The sequence below is a fragment of the Impatiens glandulifera genome, chromosome 7 (genome assembly GCF_907164915.1).
Source record: "Impatiens glandulifera chromosome 7, dImpGla2.1, whole genome shotgun sequence".
Lineage (NCBI taxonomy): Eukaryota > Viridiplantae > Streptophyta > Magnoliopsida > Ericales > Balsaminaceae > Impatiens > Impatiens glandulifera.
The window spans coordinates 4,529,939-4,546,049 of record NC_061868.1 but is presented as its reverse complement, the minus strand read 5'-3'; the positions used below and the strand labels follow the sequence as shown (position 1 = coordinate 4,546,049).

Here is a 16,111-nt window from a genome sequence, read left to right as displayed (position 1 = left end):
GGCTAGCTACACACAGAGAGAGATGGGTCATAAAACCATATGAAGATCGTTTTTTGACAGCTTTTATTTAATTTTTTTTTTAAAAAAAATCAAGTTTTTGACAGCTAGAAATTAAGCCAATCATTTAGATTGGGTTATCCATGCGGGGAAGAAATGTGTGGACTAAATGATTTGCCTTCAACTCAGGTATTAATTATTATATACTGAATAATTTCCTCCTCTACAGTTTCCTAATATAGAATGATTTTCCCATCTTTTACGCATCAAAACTCCAACAACTTTCTTTTTTTAAGTTGTTATGATATTTGGAAGAGATTACATATCGGTTTTAGATTATAGTCATTATTAATGTCTTAATTTAGGTAGTTAATTCAAAGTGTAAAAGATTTTATTTAAATAACAAAATGTCTTAAGCTGAAAATGTGAATTGTCCTAACTCCCTTATAGAGAACAAACTATTGTTTAAAAAAAAAAAAAAATCATTATTACGGATATTTTTTAACGTCGACACAATTTTTATAAATAAGGGTAGTTTTAAGGACTAAATATTAAAAGTTCAATTATCATTTAAAACATCTTAAGTTTAAGTGAAAGTGAAGGTCATCGTTGTGAAGTCATAATATCTTCTCATATTAAAAAAGATGTATTGTAGTTTTAATGAAACATTCTTTTTGAATGATGAAAGAAATTAAAGTAATTGAGTTGGAGGCTTTCCCAATAGATGTACCCCATTTAATAAATAAGGTGTTTATCGGTCATAAATCAAGTTTTAATACTGAAAAACAAAATACACATATCTAAATAGGCTAAGTGTATATTAGGGTTAGTTGTTATTGTTGTTTACTTGATAAATATTAATGGGTTGTATTAAAAAAAAAAAAAAATTCATATCAATATCAATAATTAAATATATTAGGGTTCAAACCCACCAATCACGCAAAGAAGTTGTTATCAATAATGGGAATTATATTATGATTCTGACTTTTTGTTTTTATTTTTATATTAATTTTTAAAGTTGTAATTAAGTTTATTTTTTTATTTTAAATTATATGCTGATATTAAGTAGGGAATTAAACAACTAACCTATCAAAATTGGATTAAATCGCACTTGAATAACTCTTAACTCACTTTAAACCGAATGTAAAACAATTAATTTTATCTCAAAATCGAGACTAAATAATAGAATGAGTAAGTTTCAATAAATATTTAATTAGTTAGTTGTAAACTGAACTCATTAAGTCTAAATTACTTTTAATCTAACTAATTATTTATTTTTAGAGAATAAATGAGAACTAGCATTACACTCCATACTTATGTGTTGAGGTGTTTCTTGCCATTGCGGGCGGATTTTTTTAAATTCTGGGTAAACGGGTCAGGGTTTTCTGTTATGAAAACGAGTTAGAGTATAAATACTTTTTTGGGTATTTTCTAATAACACAATAAGGTTGAGAGAGAGTGAATTACAGATCTAGAGTTTTCTAGTTTCCTTCTTCTTCTTGTTCTTTGATTGATCTAGAGAGAAAGATTGAGGGAGCTTTTGATTGTGGAGTAGTCCAATCATTCTTAGTGTAATCACTTCTTTCATTTGAGAGAATGACATGGAAGTTTCTACTATTGACATTTATTTGATTTAGTGAAACTTATCCCTCCCGTGGACGTAGGTCGATTTTGACCGAACCACGTATATTATGTTGTCGTTTATTGCTTTGTTCTATTTCAGTTTCGTAATCTGTTTGTCGTCATAGACGATTTGGAAACTAATTTGTTACAAGTTTGATTTCGAAGAAGATCCATAGTTTTGTTGTTGCAAAACCCAACAGTGGTATCAGAGTAGTATTGATTGGTTATCTGTTTTAACATTAGAGCATGGCTTAGTGCTCTACTAGTTACCTGGCGAAATTTAAAGAGGAGATCAACTAGTTTCTTTGCTGGGGTTTTTGTCAGTTGTTAAGGCAATAATAATGGGTAAATCTAGACCTGATATGGTGAGTCTGAATGGTACAAACTACAGGCAATGGAAACTGATGATTAGTGATCTGTTAGTTTCAGATGATTTGAATGAAGCAATTGAAAATGAGGGTGTTAGACCTGAGACTACAAAAGAGGCTGATTGGAAAAAGACAGATAGAAAGGTCTGCAACTTTATTCGTTCCTGGGTTGGTGTAAATGTTGTGCACCATGTTGAGAATGAGACTACGACGTATAGTGTGTGGAGCAAACTTGAAGCTCTATATGCTGGGAGGTCAGTAGGGAATAAAGCAGCACTGGTACGAAGGCTGGTAAATCTGAAGTACATTGATAATAAACCAATTGCTGAGCACTTGAATGAATTTCAAAATATTTTGAATCAGTTGAGTAGTATGAAGATAAACTTTGATGATGAGGTGCAAGCACTTTTAGTCCTTGAATCTTTGCCTACAAGTTGGGAGACACTTATTATCACTCTCAGCAACTCAGCACCAAATGGTAAAGTCAACATGGCATTTGTCACCAGTTCCTTACTTGATGTGGAGAATCGAAAGGGGGATAAACCCTCTAAGTCTGATATGTTGGTGGCTGATAGAGGAAGGTCAAAGGATAATAGAAGTGGTTCGAGCAGGGGCAAGTCTAGAAGCAAGTCTAGAGCTCCAAAGAAGGATTGTGCTTTCCATTACTGTGGAAAATTGGGTCACTGGAAAAATGAGTGTTGGAAATTTAAAAATGATAAAGCGAAGGGTACAGTGAAGCCCAGAGAAAAGAAAGAACAGAGTGCAGATACATCTACTTATGCTTTAGATGGTGAATTGACATATGCTTCTAACTGTTAAGACTCCTGTCTTAGCACATCTTCAAATGAAACAACATCGATTGCTGACACATGTGCCTCATTCCATATTACTCCACACAAAGGTTACTTCCAGTCCTACAAAGCTGGTGATTATGGTGAGGTTCGCATGGGTAACAGTGGTGTGTCCAAGATAGTTGGTCTTGGTGATGTTAGAATCGAGACAAACATGGACTGTTTCCTGACATTGAGATATGTAAGACATGTTCCTGATTTGAGAATGAATTTGATTTCAGCAGGTAAGCTTGATGATAGAGGCTACCATAATGTTTTTAGTGGTGGAGCATGGAAGCTAAGCAATGGTTCATTGGTTGTTGCACGAGGTAAGAAATGTTGTTCCTTATACAAGACAAATTTGAAAATTATCTATGATGCAGCATATTCTATTTTGATGGAGTCATCCTCTGAGTTGTGGCACAAGAGACTAGGTCACATTAGTGAAAATGGGCTGAATTTTTTGATCAAGAGGAATGAGTTACTAAATCTCAAGGATGCTCATCTTGAAAATTGTGAGCATTGCTTGAAGGGTAAGCAGAACAGAGTCTCCTTCAGTAAGTCGAAAGTGGAACTAAAAAAGAATGTCCTTGAACTGGTCCATACAGATGTTTGTGGTCCTATGAAGATTAAATACATAGGTGGTGCTTCCTATTTTGTAACCTTCATAGATGATGTATCTAGGAAAGTTTGGGCCTATTCTATAAAGTCCAAGGATGAGGTTGCAGCAAAGTTTGAGGTCTTTCACAAGCTGGTTGAAAGAGAGACAGGAAGAAAGCTGATGAGGGTGCGGTCAGATAACGGGGGAGAGTACATAGGCTCATTTGATGATTATTGCAAAGAGCAAGGTATTCGACATGAACAGACTGTGCCCAAGACTCCACAACAAAATGGTGTGGAAGAGAGGATGAACAGAACAATGTTGGAACGGATGAGGAGTATGCTCTCCCATGCCAAGTTGGCTATGCATTTCTGGGCTGAAGTCATGAGCACTGCAGTAGCTTTTATGCATGTTCCAAAAGATGAGAGGTCTAAGCTAGATGAAAAAACCAGGCAATGCATATTTTTGGGGTATGGTGATGAAAAGTGGGGATACAGGTGTTATGACCAAGTTGACAAGAAGGTTTTGAGAAGCCGAGATGTGGTATTCCTTGAAGATCAGACTATTGAGAATTTTGAAGATGGTGAAAAACTTGATGCATACATACGTGATCTTTCTGGTCTTGAGTTGTCTCATGATGTTGAGGAGACAAGGCCACATGTAGCTTCAAACTTAGATAGTGATGATGATGTTCCTCAAGGTCAAGTTGTAGTCCATGGAAATGATACTAATACTGAAACTGATCTTGGTGATAATGTTGAGGTTGATTTTGAAGTTCAACAAGAAGATGGAAATCAACAAAATCAACAAACAGAGGTACTTAGGAGGTCTACTAAGGAGAAAAGATCAAGTTCTAAGTACCCTGCTACAGAGTATGTCCTTTTAACTGATTGTGGGGAGCCTATATGTTACAAGGAGACTCTTAAGGATGCTCATAAAGAAGAATAGATAGCTGCCATGGATGAAGAGATGAAGTCATTGCTAAAAAAATGGCACATATGAACTAGTTCAAAGATCAAAGAACAGAAAAGTATTACAAAATAAATGGGTGTACAAGATCAAGCAAGAAGGTGATAATAGCAAGACAAGATACAAGGCTAGGCTGGTTGTCAAAGGTTTTGGCCAGAGGCATTGAATCGATTATGATGAGATTTTCTCACCGGTAGTGAAGATGACTTCTATTCGGGTGGTGTTAAGTCTAGCTGCTTGTATGGATCTTGAGGTTGAACAGCTTGATGTCAAGACTGCATTTCTCCATGGTGATTTGGATGAAGATGTTTATATGGAGCAACCTGAAGGTTATAATAAGAAAAGTGAGGAAAACAAAGTGTGCAAACTTGTCAAAAGTCTATACGGTTTGAATTAAGCACCAAGGTAGTGGTATCTTAAGTTTGAGTCGTTCATGACCATCCATGGGTACATGAAGACGTCTACCAATCATTGTGTCTTTGTGTAAAAGTTTGCTTCTAATGATTTTATTATACTTCTCTTATATGTTGATGACATGCTGATTGTTGGGAGAGACAAACTCAAGATTGCCAAGTTGAAAAAAGATTTGGCTAAGTATTTTGAGATGAAAGACTTGGGTCAAACAAGACAAATTCTTGGAATGCAAGTCATTCGTGATCGGGTGAAGAAAAGGCTATGGTTGTCTCAAGAGAGATATATTGAGAAGATTCTAAAACGATTATGTATGGACAAGGCAAAGCCAATTGCTTGTCCATTGGCTACACACTTGAAAATAAACAAGACAATGTCTCCCAAGGATGAATAGGAAAGACAAGAAATGTGTAGTGTTCCATATGCTTCAACAATAGGCAGTCTGATGTATGTAATGGTCTGTACAAGACCGGATATAGCTCATGCGATTGGAGTACTTAGTCGTTTCCTTTCAAATCCCGGTAAGACACACTGGGAAGCGGTTAAGTGGCTAATGAGATATCTTCGAGGGACCTCCAAATACGCTTTGTGTTATGGTACTGGAAAACCACATGTTGAAGGGTTTTCTAATTCAGATATGAGTGATGATATTGACACTATGAGATCAACTTCAGGGTATTTGTTTACCTTTGGAGGAGGAGCTGTAACATGGTAGTCTCGTCTACAGAAATGTGTTGCTTTGTCTACTACATAAGCTGAATATATTGCTATTATTGAATGTTGTAAAGAAATGAGATGGATGAAAGAATTGTTGAAAGAAATAAGCATTGCACAAGACATGTTTGTGGTGTTTACTGACTCACAAAGTGCTATACATGTGAGCAAGAATTCAAGTTTCCATTCACGTTCAAAATACATCCAAAGAAGGTACCATTGGATCCGTGAAGTGCTCGAGAAGAAGGAGTTATACTTGGAGAAAGTGCATACAAATGAGAACGGGTTAGATATGATGACAAAGGGCTTGCCAAGAGGCAAGCATGAGATATGTTGTACCAAAGCCGAAATGGTTCTGGCAAAAGCGTCACGATGATGAATGTTTATAGCAACATTCTCCCATGGCTCGGAAGGGGGAGAATTGTTAAGGTGTTCCTTGCCATTGTGGGCGGGTTTTTTTAAATTCCGGGTAAACGGGTTAGGGTTTTCTGTTATGAAAACGGGTTAGAGTATAAATACTTTTTTTGGATATTTTCTCATAACACAGTAAGGTTGAGAGAGAATGAATTACAGATCTAGGGTTTTCTAGTTTTCTTCTTCTTCTTCTTGTTCTTTGGCTGATCTAAAGAGAAAGATTGGGAGAGCTTTTAATTGTGGAGTAGTCCAATCATTCCTAGTGTAATCACTTCTCTCATTTGAGAGAAGGACATGTAAGTTTCTACTATTGACATTTCTTTGATTTAGTGAAACTTATCCCTCCCGTGGATGTATGTCGATTTTGACCGAACCACGTATATTGTGTTGTCGTTTATTGCTTTGTGCTATTTCAGTTTCGTAATCTGTTTGTCATCATAAACGATTTAGAAACTGATTTGTTACAGGTTTGATTTCGAAGAAGATCCATAGTTTTATTGTTGTAAAACCCAACATTATGGTCCCGCTTAAACTAAAAGCACTTTCAGATGGAATCAAACCGTGACAATTTTGTCTCTGAAGCCGACTTTTATCAATGGGATACCTTGATGGGATTTTAAAAATGGGACAACGGGTTAAACACATAGAATGCAAACATATTTAACTAGACGCAGAACTTACCGTTTATCGTCTGACAGGCTCGAACACAAGACCTCAAAAAGAGGGAATATCTACCTCTTGTGACCACTAAAGCTAATAAAATAAATAAAAAGTTAAACACACTTAATCCAACTAATTATTACATTGTACAAATGAGTATAAAAAGCTACACAAATTTTTCTAAATTTTTATGTGAGAAATGTTTAACATATTTAGTTTATCTCAAATAATAATAAAAAAAAGTTAACTAATGTATATCACTTTTATAAATTGTTTTATAATATTATATTTAATTGTTTTATATGCTTGATAAATAAATAAAAAATTAGATCATTTCATTTATAAATTTAAATAATGTTACTAAATTTATTGTTATATTTTTTATTTTAAAAAATGTGACAAACCCGAAATAATCAAACATATATATGAGGAGAAATGATAGAGAACGGATAATAATGACAATAAAGTGTAAAAAAATGGTGTGTCATCCCTTGAATAAATTGAAATTTAATAAGAGAGATAATTTTCAGATTTTCAAATCACAAAGTGATGACACATCATTTTCCTACAATTTCTTTTTTTTATTTTTCTATTATTTCTCATCTATCTTAATCAACTCATACATTTTGGATATCCAGTTGGTTATGGATATTGAATTTAGTATAACCATTAAAAAAAAATCTTTGTCATTAAATCCTGATATAGATTCGTTTATTATTATATATATATATATAGTTTAAGCATTCAATTTTCAACATTTTTTTCATTAAGAAAAATTGAATTACGTTTGGATCTTATTTTATGGGCCGGCATTGATTTGATTTGAACAAGGCTGGGCCCATTATGAAATATGATTTTTGTTTAGAAAATGAAAAGTGCTGCTTAATTAAAAAAAATTTAAGTTATGTTATTTTTACTAAAAAAAAAGTGGTTTCAACTTAGAATTGTTTATATATTATCAATCTTATTCTGAAATGAATGAAATATAAATTTATTATGAAAAATATATAATATCCATGATAATAGATTTTTCTCTAACCTCCATTTATTTTCTTTTGAGAATAGATGTCAAAATATGTTAGATTTTTTTCTAAATAAGATTAAGTGAAATTAATTGTTTTGTGGAAATTTTTTATTCATCTTTTGTAATAATGATTTTTCTTATGTATTATCTATATATATAAAATTAATTTAAATAATAATAAAAAATACTTTAAAAAAAGTCGTTCTTACAAAATCTCTATATAATAATGCTTAAAGTTAACGAGTATCACGTTATGAGTTATGAGGTATATAATCCATGTCACGTAGTATTTTCTCTGTTCTCTCTTATTCATTTTTTTTAATTAAATTTTATTTTCCATTACCTTATATATATAATCCATGTCACGTAGTAATTTCATTTTTTATTCTTATCATATATCATCTAAACAATTATCTATATTAATATTAATTAAAAATATAAATAAAAAATTTGTTTGCACATACCTTCATAATTTTTTATATTTTATTTTTTTTGTTATAAATGTACAATATCTTCTTAATTTTATATTTATTTATTACCTTATATATATTATATTATTTATTATTATTATAATTTTATCTTTTACCATACATTTTTTTCTCTCATCATATATATATAATATTTTCTTTATGAGTATAAATAATTTTTATATTAATATAAAAATTAAGTAATTGGTAAAAATATTAAATATAAAATATATATATACATACTCAAAATAATAAAATTATTTTAACAATTATAAATGGTCTAGCGGTTTAAGTGTTCACATTTCATGATTAAGACTAGTGTTTGAATCTCAAAACATGCAAATTTATATTTTCAAGAATGTATTCTTGACTATAATTAGGGAGGGCAATGAAGCGGTTCTTGGCGAGGAATGCATTTACCATCCCCGCACCATTTTGGCTTCGAGGAATTCCCGCACTATAATAAAATATTTTTCTAAAAAATAAAAACTTATACAATAAAATTATATAAACTGATTTTTTAATAGAATATATATTGTAATATATTGAAATTTTATATTATTATAAAGAAATAAACTTACGAATTGGGCATCTAAATAGATAAATAAATATATTAGTGATTTACTATATATTTAATTATGTTTATAGTGTTCGGGACAAAATCAGGGTGAGATTGGGGTGGGGGACACAAATACCATCCCGCCCCATCCTTATTCGGTTTCGGGGTAAAACCATCCCAAACAGGACAATTTAGTTCGGTTTTCGTGGGGCGGTTTTAAATTATCATCCTTAACTATAATATATGGTGGCACAACTTTTAAACAAATGATAAGCATCTAAAAGTGTGAGGTCAGAATTAGTGGTTGGTTTGACGAACATTTAAAAGTGTGAGGTCACGAGATGGAGGTCGGGTGGTAGGTGGTTTGTCGAGTGTGAGGTTGAAATTAGTGGTTGGTATGACGAACATTTGAAAGTATGCATGAGGTCACGAGTTGGAGGTCGGGTGGTGGGTGGTTTATCGAGTGTGAGGTCGGAATTAGTGGTTGGTATGACGAACATTTGAAAGTGTGAGGTCACGAGATGAAGGTCTGGTGGTAGGTGGTTTTTCGAGTGTGAGGTCGGAATTAGTGATTGGTTTGACGAGCATTTGAAAATATGAGGTCACGAGATGGAGGTCGGTGGTGGGTGATTTGTCAAGTGTGAGGTTAGAATTAATGGTTGGTTTGACGAGCAATTGAAAGTGTGAGGTCACGAGATGAATGTCAGGTGGTGGTTAGTTGTTGATTTGACGTTGGATAAGAGGTTTATGATCAATTGAGATTGGTTGTTGATTTGTTGAAGTGGAAGTAAAGAGAGGTTGACTAAGATTGTGAGTGGTTTGTCGAGGAATATAGGCATATGAAAAGGTGTGAGTCACAATATTAGGGTCAGTGGGTAGTTTACCGAAGGGATAAAGAGACATATGAAAAAATGTGAGTCATAAGATGAGGGTCAATTGGAGGGTTAGTGGTTGATTTTGACGAGATATAAGAGGTGCGTCATCAATTGAGGTCGACTAAGATTGGTGAGTGCTTTGTCGAAAAGATAAAAAAAATGCATATTAAAAAAATGTGAGTCCCAAGATGAGAGTCAATTGAGGTGCTAAATGGGTGCCGAGGGATAAAATATATGTTACTATTAAGTTTAAGATTAAACTTAATTTTTATAAACTAAAATTAATTTTAAATTAATTAAATTTAAATAATATTAGTTTTATCTAAAATATTTATAAATATATAATATTTTATATGTATTCTTATTTTTGCACATGCACGAGATTAATGCTAGCAATAAGAATATATTTTTGAAATTATTTATTAATTTGTAAAATTGTAAGATTATAAATTAATATCATAAAATTTCTATTTTATTAAAAATTAATTTTTTTTAACTAGTTTAGATCTCCATATTAGTTTTTTTAGGATTTTTAAGTTTTAACTGGTCCAATAATAAATTATTTTAAAAAAATACCACAAATTTGGGTGATTGGGTTATTTAAATAATATTTTATTTTGTTTTGTATAGGTTATAAAAAATTGAATTATTTGTTATAAAAAATTAATATTTTATAATAAAAGATATTATAATTTAACCAATGGTACTTGATAGGCTGTTAGAACATCACTATTACTTTTGTTGTTATTATAATTTATGTTATTGGAATTATTTTGTTTGCAAATTTCAATAAACATGCATTTGAAAACACAGTACTTGCAAGAATCCCAAGAACCAAAGAATGAATGAATGAATGAAGACCAACAATGAAAAGACAACTTTTCTAACCTATGGCCTTTTTCAGTCAGTGTACCTAGTCAAGTTAAATCAACCAACCAAGAAAATTAAATCAGATCTAGGGGCTTGTTTGGATACATTTTTTTAAATAAACATTGAATTGCTTATAAAAATGTTAGATTAATAATATGATTTTAAGGAGAAATATTTTTAAAAAAAATAGATAATCATAATCTTACATAACTCAAATACTATCCAAAAACACTTTTATTGCATATAAGGCGATTTCTCCATTATTTATTTAATGCAAAAAATGTACCAAACACTTATTGCTTTGAATGAACAACCCAATCATCACATATCTTCTAAGCATTCTAATAATAATAAATTGATAGAGTCAAATATAAGATATTGATATATTATAAATAATTGAACAAATTCAATCTAAATATATGTTTAGACAAATTTCAATAGCATTGTTTAATTATAAATTCATTTAAATTTGTTATTTCAATGTTATTTTTATTTTAGTTTTGCTTAATAATTATTATGAAGTTATTTTACAACATATTGAAAGTGAATTATTTGTTATATATGATGGAATGTTTGTTTAAATGGTTAAATCCACTCAATATGAAAAGATGTCAATGTTGTTGAAGATTATTTGAATTAATTTATTTGAAAAGATCTTACTTAATATACTATTTTAAAAAAAATCCATGAATCAAAGTCATAAATTTTGATATTATAAATTCGATTAGTAAAATGAACTACCACTAAGAAAGTTAACTTCTTTTATTTTAATTTGATTTTGTAATAATTTAATATGCATAATGTTATTGTTTTCCTTACTAATTTTATGTTAACCCCCTTATAATTGGGACATTCTTTTTATTTATTTATAATTATTATTAATTTTTACTTTCTTTTTATAATTTGAAAATGAAGTACAAATATCCTAATAACTTATAATTTGAAACCTATAACAAATTATTTTTTAAAATCCTAATCTAAAAAAACATATCACAAACATGAAATTTAGTTTTATTTTTTTTAAAATTAACTTCAACTCAATCATTTAATTCTAACAGTCAAATCACTTCATTCTAAAATTTATTTTATTGTAAAATAATATTTTTATAAGCTTTATATAATCTATATTACTCACCTTTTTTTTATGGCAGCATTTTTAATTCAATATTCAAAATATTAAAATATATTTTATTTTAAATTATTATTTTTTTTATTTTATTATTATATATTAATACCTTTAAGTTTTTTTTAAAAATATATTAATTTCAAAATCAACACCAATTATTTAAAGACGATAATTTATTTTAAACAAAGTTTAAAACAATTTAATTTTTTTATAAAACAATTTATTTTCTAAATAACCCATTTAAACCCTTAAAATTTTTAGGTAACATTCTTAATTTTACAAAATTGAAGACACAAAGAGAATGAATGTTTCTAAACATTTAATGCTAGTTTGATTCAATTTATTCCTTCAAATTTAGATATTTTTAATACTATTGTTCTAAATTATAAGAGAATGCATATAAAATGGGACAAATTAGTGTTAGAAAAGAATTTGAAATGAAAAAAATATATATATAATAATTAAGTTATACCAATTTACAATATTTTTTTCTACAAATGACTTGAATCCATTCACTTTCATACATAGTCTCCTCTTGTATATGAATTTTCAATCTCAAAAGAAACCTCAAATGTGGTTATAATAATAATAATTAGTTCTTAAGCAATTGCTTTCTCTTGATAATCAAGAATGAAATCACAACAATCTGCAAAATACCTGCAACACCCAGAAAAATCAACCCGATTTTCTTCCCCTGATTAATCTCCTCCTTCATCGCCGTCGCCGGACTTTCTAATGGAGCCAATTCATGGTCAATCGGAGGCGCCGCCGCCGGAGGTGGCAACCGCCGCGGCGACCAAGGAGGCGGCGGCGGCCGAGGACGTGGGTTTGTTGAAGGATGAGGCGCCGGCGATTGAGCAGTAACGCCGGTGTTCGGAGGGGATAAAAGCGGCTGGTGCGGCGGCGGCGGAGGAGGAAAAAGGGAAAACGGCGGCGGCGAAGACGGCGGTGGCGGAGGGGGTGGGTTTTTGCCGGGAAAATCTTTTTGAGAGAAGGCGATTGATGGGAAAGAAAGGAAAAAGGAAATGAAAATTCCGAAATTAAGAACAGGTGAAGAGAAAATCAACAATTGCGTCTCCATTCATTCAATAGTACAGAACGAAATTGAGAGATTCTCGCATCTGGGTTTTTGTAGAATCGGATCTGATGAAGAACTAGGGTTTGCGAGGAAATTGAATCAGATGATTACCCATATTAAGAAAAAGGAAAGGAATCAGATGGGTTTTAGAAGGTGGAGGATGTATTGATGATGGCGATTGAGTGCCATTGATGGGTTCAAAATCCTCCTCCAGCCAGCTGTTGATTAACAGGTTGGATCTCTCTGTGAAGAAATTCAGGGGGATGAATTTGTTCTCCGCGTGATCCTCTTACCTCTCCCCAGAAATGAGAAATGGTGGAGTATGTGGAAAACAAAGAAAGAAAGAGAAAGAAAGAAAGAAAGAAAGGAGGAGAGATGAATGGTAATAAATCACCATTTCCTTCAAATATTTCTAACAATATATCATCATTTCAAAACACAATTTTTTTATTTTACTTTTTTTAATTAAAAAAAAATTAATATTAATCTTAATATAATTTAAACATAATAATTTTAATATCTTATGGGACAAATATATATATATATATATTATAAATTTATTAATTATCATTTAATTTAATTAAGAGTTATAATAATAAATAATACAAAAATAATAATTAGTAAATAATACAAAATAATTTCTATCAAATACAAATAATTAATAATTTAAATATTAAATTATTACGATAATTGTTGAAATAGAGTAAACCGAACCAACTAATGAAATGATGTTAGAAAAAATTCTACGACAATCAAAATTATAAGTGATAAAAATTCAAATAAACAATTATAAAAATTTAAGTAGAGAAATACAATCGAACTTACTAAGATATAGCAACATATAAAACACAATCAAAACTCAAATATTAGTGATGATTTTTTTTTAAAAATTAAATATTTGATTAATTCTATGTGTTTATTGACTAAAGTTATTTGGTGTCTTACAAAGCATGGAGGTGGTGGAAAATGAAAATTTTTAATTTTTTTTTTAATTTGATAAATTAATTATAAAAAATACACACCAAATAAAAAAAATTCAGGTTCTTCAAACAAAGTCTCAAATAATTAAAACGATAATAATTCGAATATCATATGTGAAAATTTAAAATTTGAGACTTAGAAGAAAATAATATGACTCAAATTCGACCAGTTAACCATTATATATATATATATATAAATATTTATTTTGAAATATTTATTTTTATAATTAAATATTTTTTTAAATCGATGAGTTTCTCTAAAAATCTTTTAGTGTCTTATAAAGTTTTATATGTGACTCACCACTTCATTGTTAGTGTTAATTGGATTTACGATGAATTTTTCAAAGGTAAAAATGGGTGTAAGACAAGAAAATCCTTTATTTTCTTACATTTTTATTCTCATCATGAAGATCTTAGACTGTATTTTTAAAATATTGTTAATGAATCATTCGTACATCTACCATCCACGGTGCAAAAATGAAATATTTACACATTTATGTTTTGTAGACGACTTATTCATTGTGACACACGCTTATTCATTGTGACACACGCATGCGTGAATTCCACTAAAACTACAAAGGAAGCATTAACCATATTTTCTAGTGTTACGAGTTTGTTTATTAATGAAGGAAAAAGTTTTTGTTCTATGGAGGTGTGAAAGAAAAAACAAAGAGGATATTATCAGGGAATCAAAGAAGGATCTATTCCAGTCATATATCTTTGGGGTGTCACTCTCTACGAAGCAGCTACATGTGTCACATTGCATGTCGCTCATCGAGAAGGTCAAAAATTCGGTTTTAGGTTGGGCTTCTAAGAGACTTTCTTAATTGAAAAGGATTGAGGTTGTTCAAAGAGTCATATTTAGCATTATTGGTTCTATAATCAACAAATTGTTATTCCTAAGATGGTAATGGAAGATTTGGATCATATTATGCAATATTTTATCTAGGAAGTCAAGGTCAGGGTGGGAAAAGGTGAAGTGGGAGCATGTGTGCAAATCTAAGGAGGAAGGAGGGTTGGACATAAAAATGTGGAGTGGAATAAATCTTTTACTTTTAAATTTTTGTACTCTTACGAATAAGGTATATTTCCAGTGGGTTAGATGGGTTTACTCGAAGTTTATGAAACATGAGGCTAATATTTGGACTTACAAAATCAAGAATGGCATGGTGTGATCCTTAAAAATGACCATCAAGTTGCAATGCAGGAAAGATGATTGAAATATGCTTTGATGATGGTACATATATTCTGTTTTGGCAAGATTCAAGGTTTAAAAGACAATCCATTTATTCTAAGGAGGATTTTGATTGAGTTCGTATTATAAGAGACTATCAATCTGCAAATGAGTATGGTCAAGGGTGGCGAATGAAATGAACTTTTGAGGCAAATTCAAGAAGGTGTTAAATTTTTTGAGGAGGTTAAATGATCGTTCTTATGTTCATAAATGGAAAGTGGAGTATATGATAAAAAAACTGCTTTGAACCAACAAAAAGACATACTGATATTATTAAAGTTCAAGCCTTTAATAGGCACATAACATTATCAACTAACCTATAAATCAGGAAAATATTAAGCCACTAAACCATTACTTGAAAAGTAAACTAACTAACTTTGAAAAAGTCTAATCAGCGATTAATTAAAAATAACACTAAGTCTAACTAAACTAATTATGAACTAAATAAACAAATAATAAATCAACAATTCCTCCCCTAAACTAGATTGCATGAGCAGCTAGTTTAACATCAATGACTCCCATAGACTTCCTGAGTTCTTCAAATGTATCAAGTTTCAAGGCCTTTGTCATAACATCTGCAACCTGCTCACTTGTCCTGCAATGTACGAGTTCCACAATACGTTTACTAGACAACTCTCTAATAAAATGATAACGTATATGAATATGTTTGCTTCTCCCATGTAGCACTGCATTTTTAGACAAACTAATAGTGGACACATTATCACAAAATATGATTGTACTCTTCTTTTGAAAGTGATGAAGTGTTTCTAAAATTCCTCTCATCCAAACAGCTTGACAAACACATGAAGTTGCGGCAACAAATTCAGCTTCAGTGGTGGATAGAGTTACAATAGGTTGTTTTTTGGAAGACCAAGCTACTGCTTCTTTTCCCATCATAAAAACATAGCCTGATGTACTTCTTCTGTCATCCACATCTCCAGCATAGTCACTGTCTGTATATCCAATCAATTCTTCTAATTTTCCTCTTCTATAAAGAATGCCCATACCTGTTGTCCCTTTGATGTATCTGATTATTCTCTTAACCAAATTCAGATGTAGTTCAGTAGGTGATTCCATATATCGACTCACCAAACCAACTACGAACATGATATCTGGTCTTGTCACAGTGAGGTATCTCAAGCTTCCAATCATCTGCTTGTAGCTAGTAGAATCCACTTTAACTCCATCTTCATTCTTTTCAACCTTGGCCCCGGGAACAATGGGATTTCTAACAGAATTACAATCCATCATCCCAAATCTTGCTAGAATTTCTCTTGCATATTTTTGTTGATTAATAGATATACCTTCATC

At 31.0% G+C, this 16,111-nt stretch overlaps 1 protein-coding gene across 1 annotated transcript; it reads right to left on the bottom strand.

The window, feature by feature from the left end:
- Window positions 1-12,100: 12,100 nt before the first annotated feature.
- Window positions 12,101-12,589, bottom strand: LOC124946211 (protein TRACHEARY ELEMENT DIFFERENTIATION-RELATED 7A-like). Its single transcript, XM_047486783.1, has one exon. It carries the CDS (start codon window positions 12,587-12,589, stop codon window positions 12,101-12,103), a length of 489 nt encoding a protein of 162 aa, XP_047342739.1.
- Between the last annotated feature and the right edge of the window lie 3,522 nt (window positions 12,590-16,111).

Coding starts and splice junctions, on each gene's coding strand:
- LOC124946211 (XM_047486783.1), bottom strand. CDS start 12,589: ATGGAGACGCAATTGTTGATTTTCTCTTCACCTGTTCTTAATTTCGGA.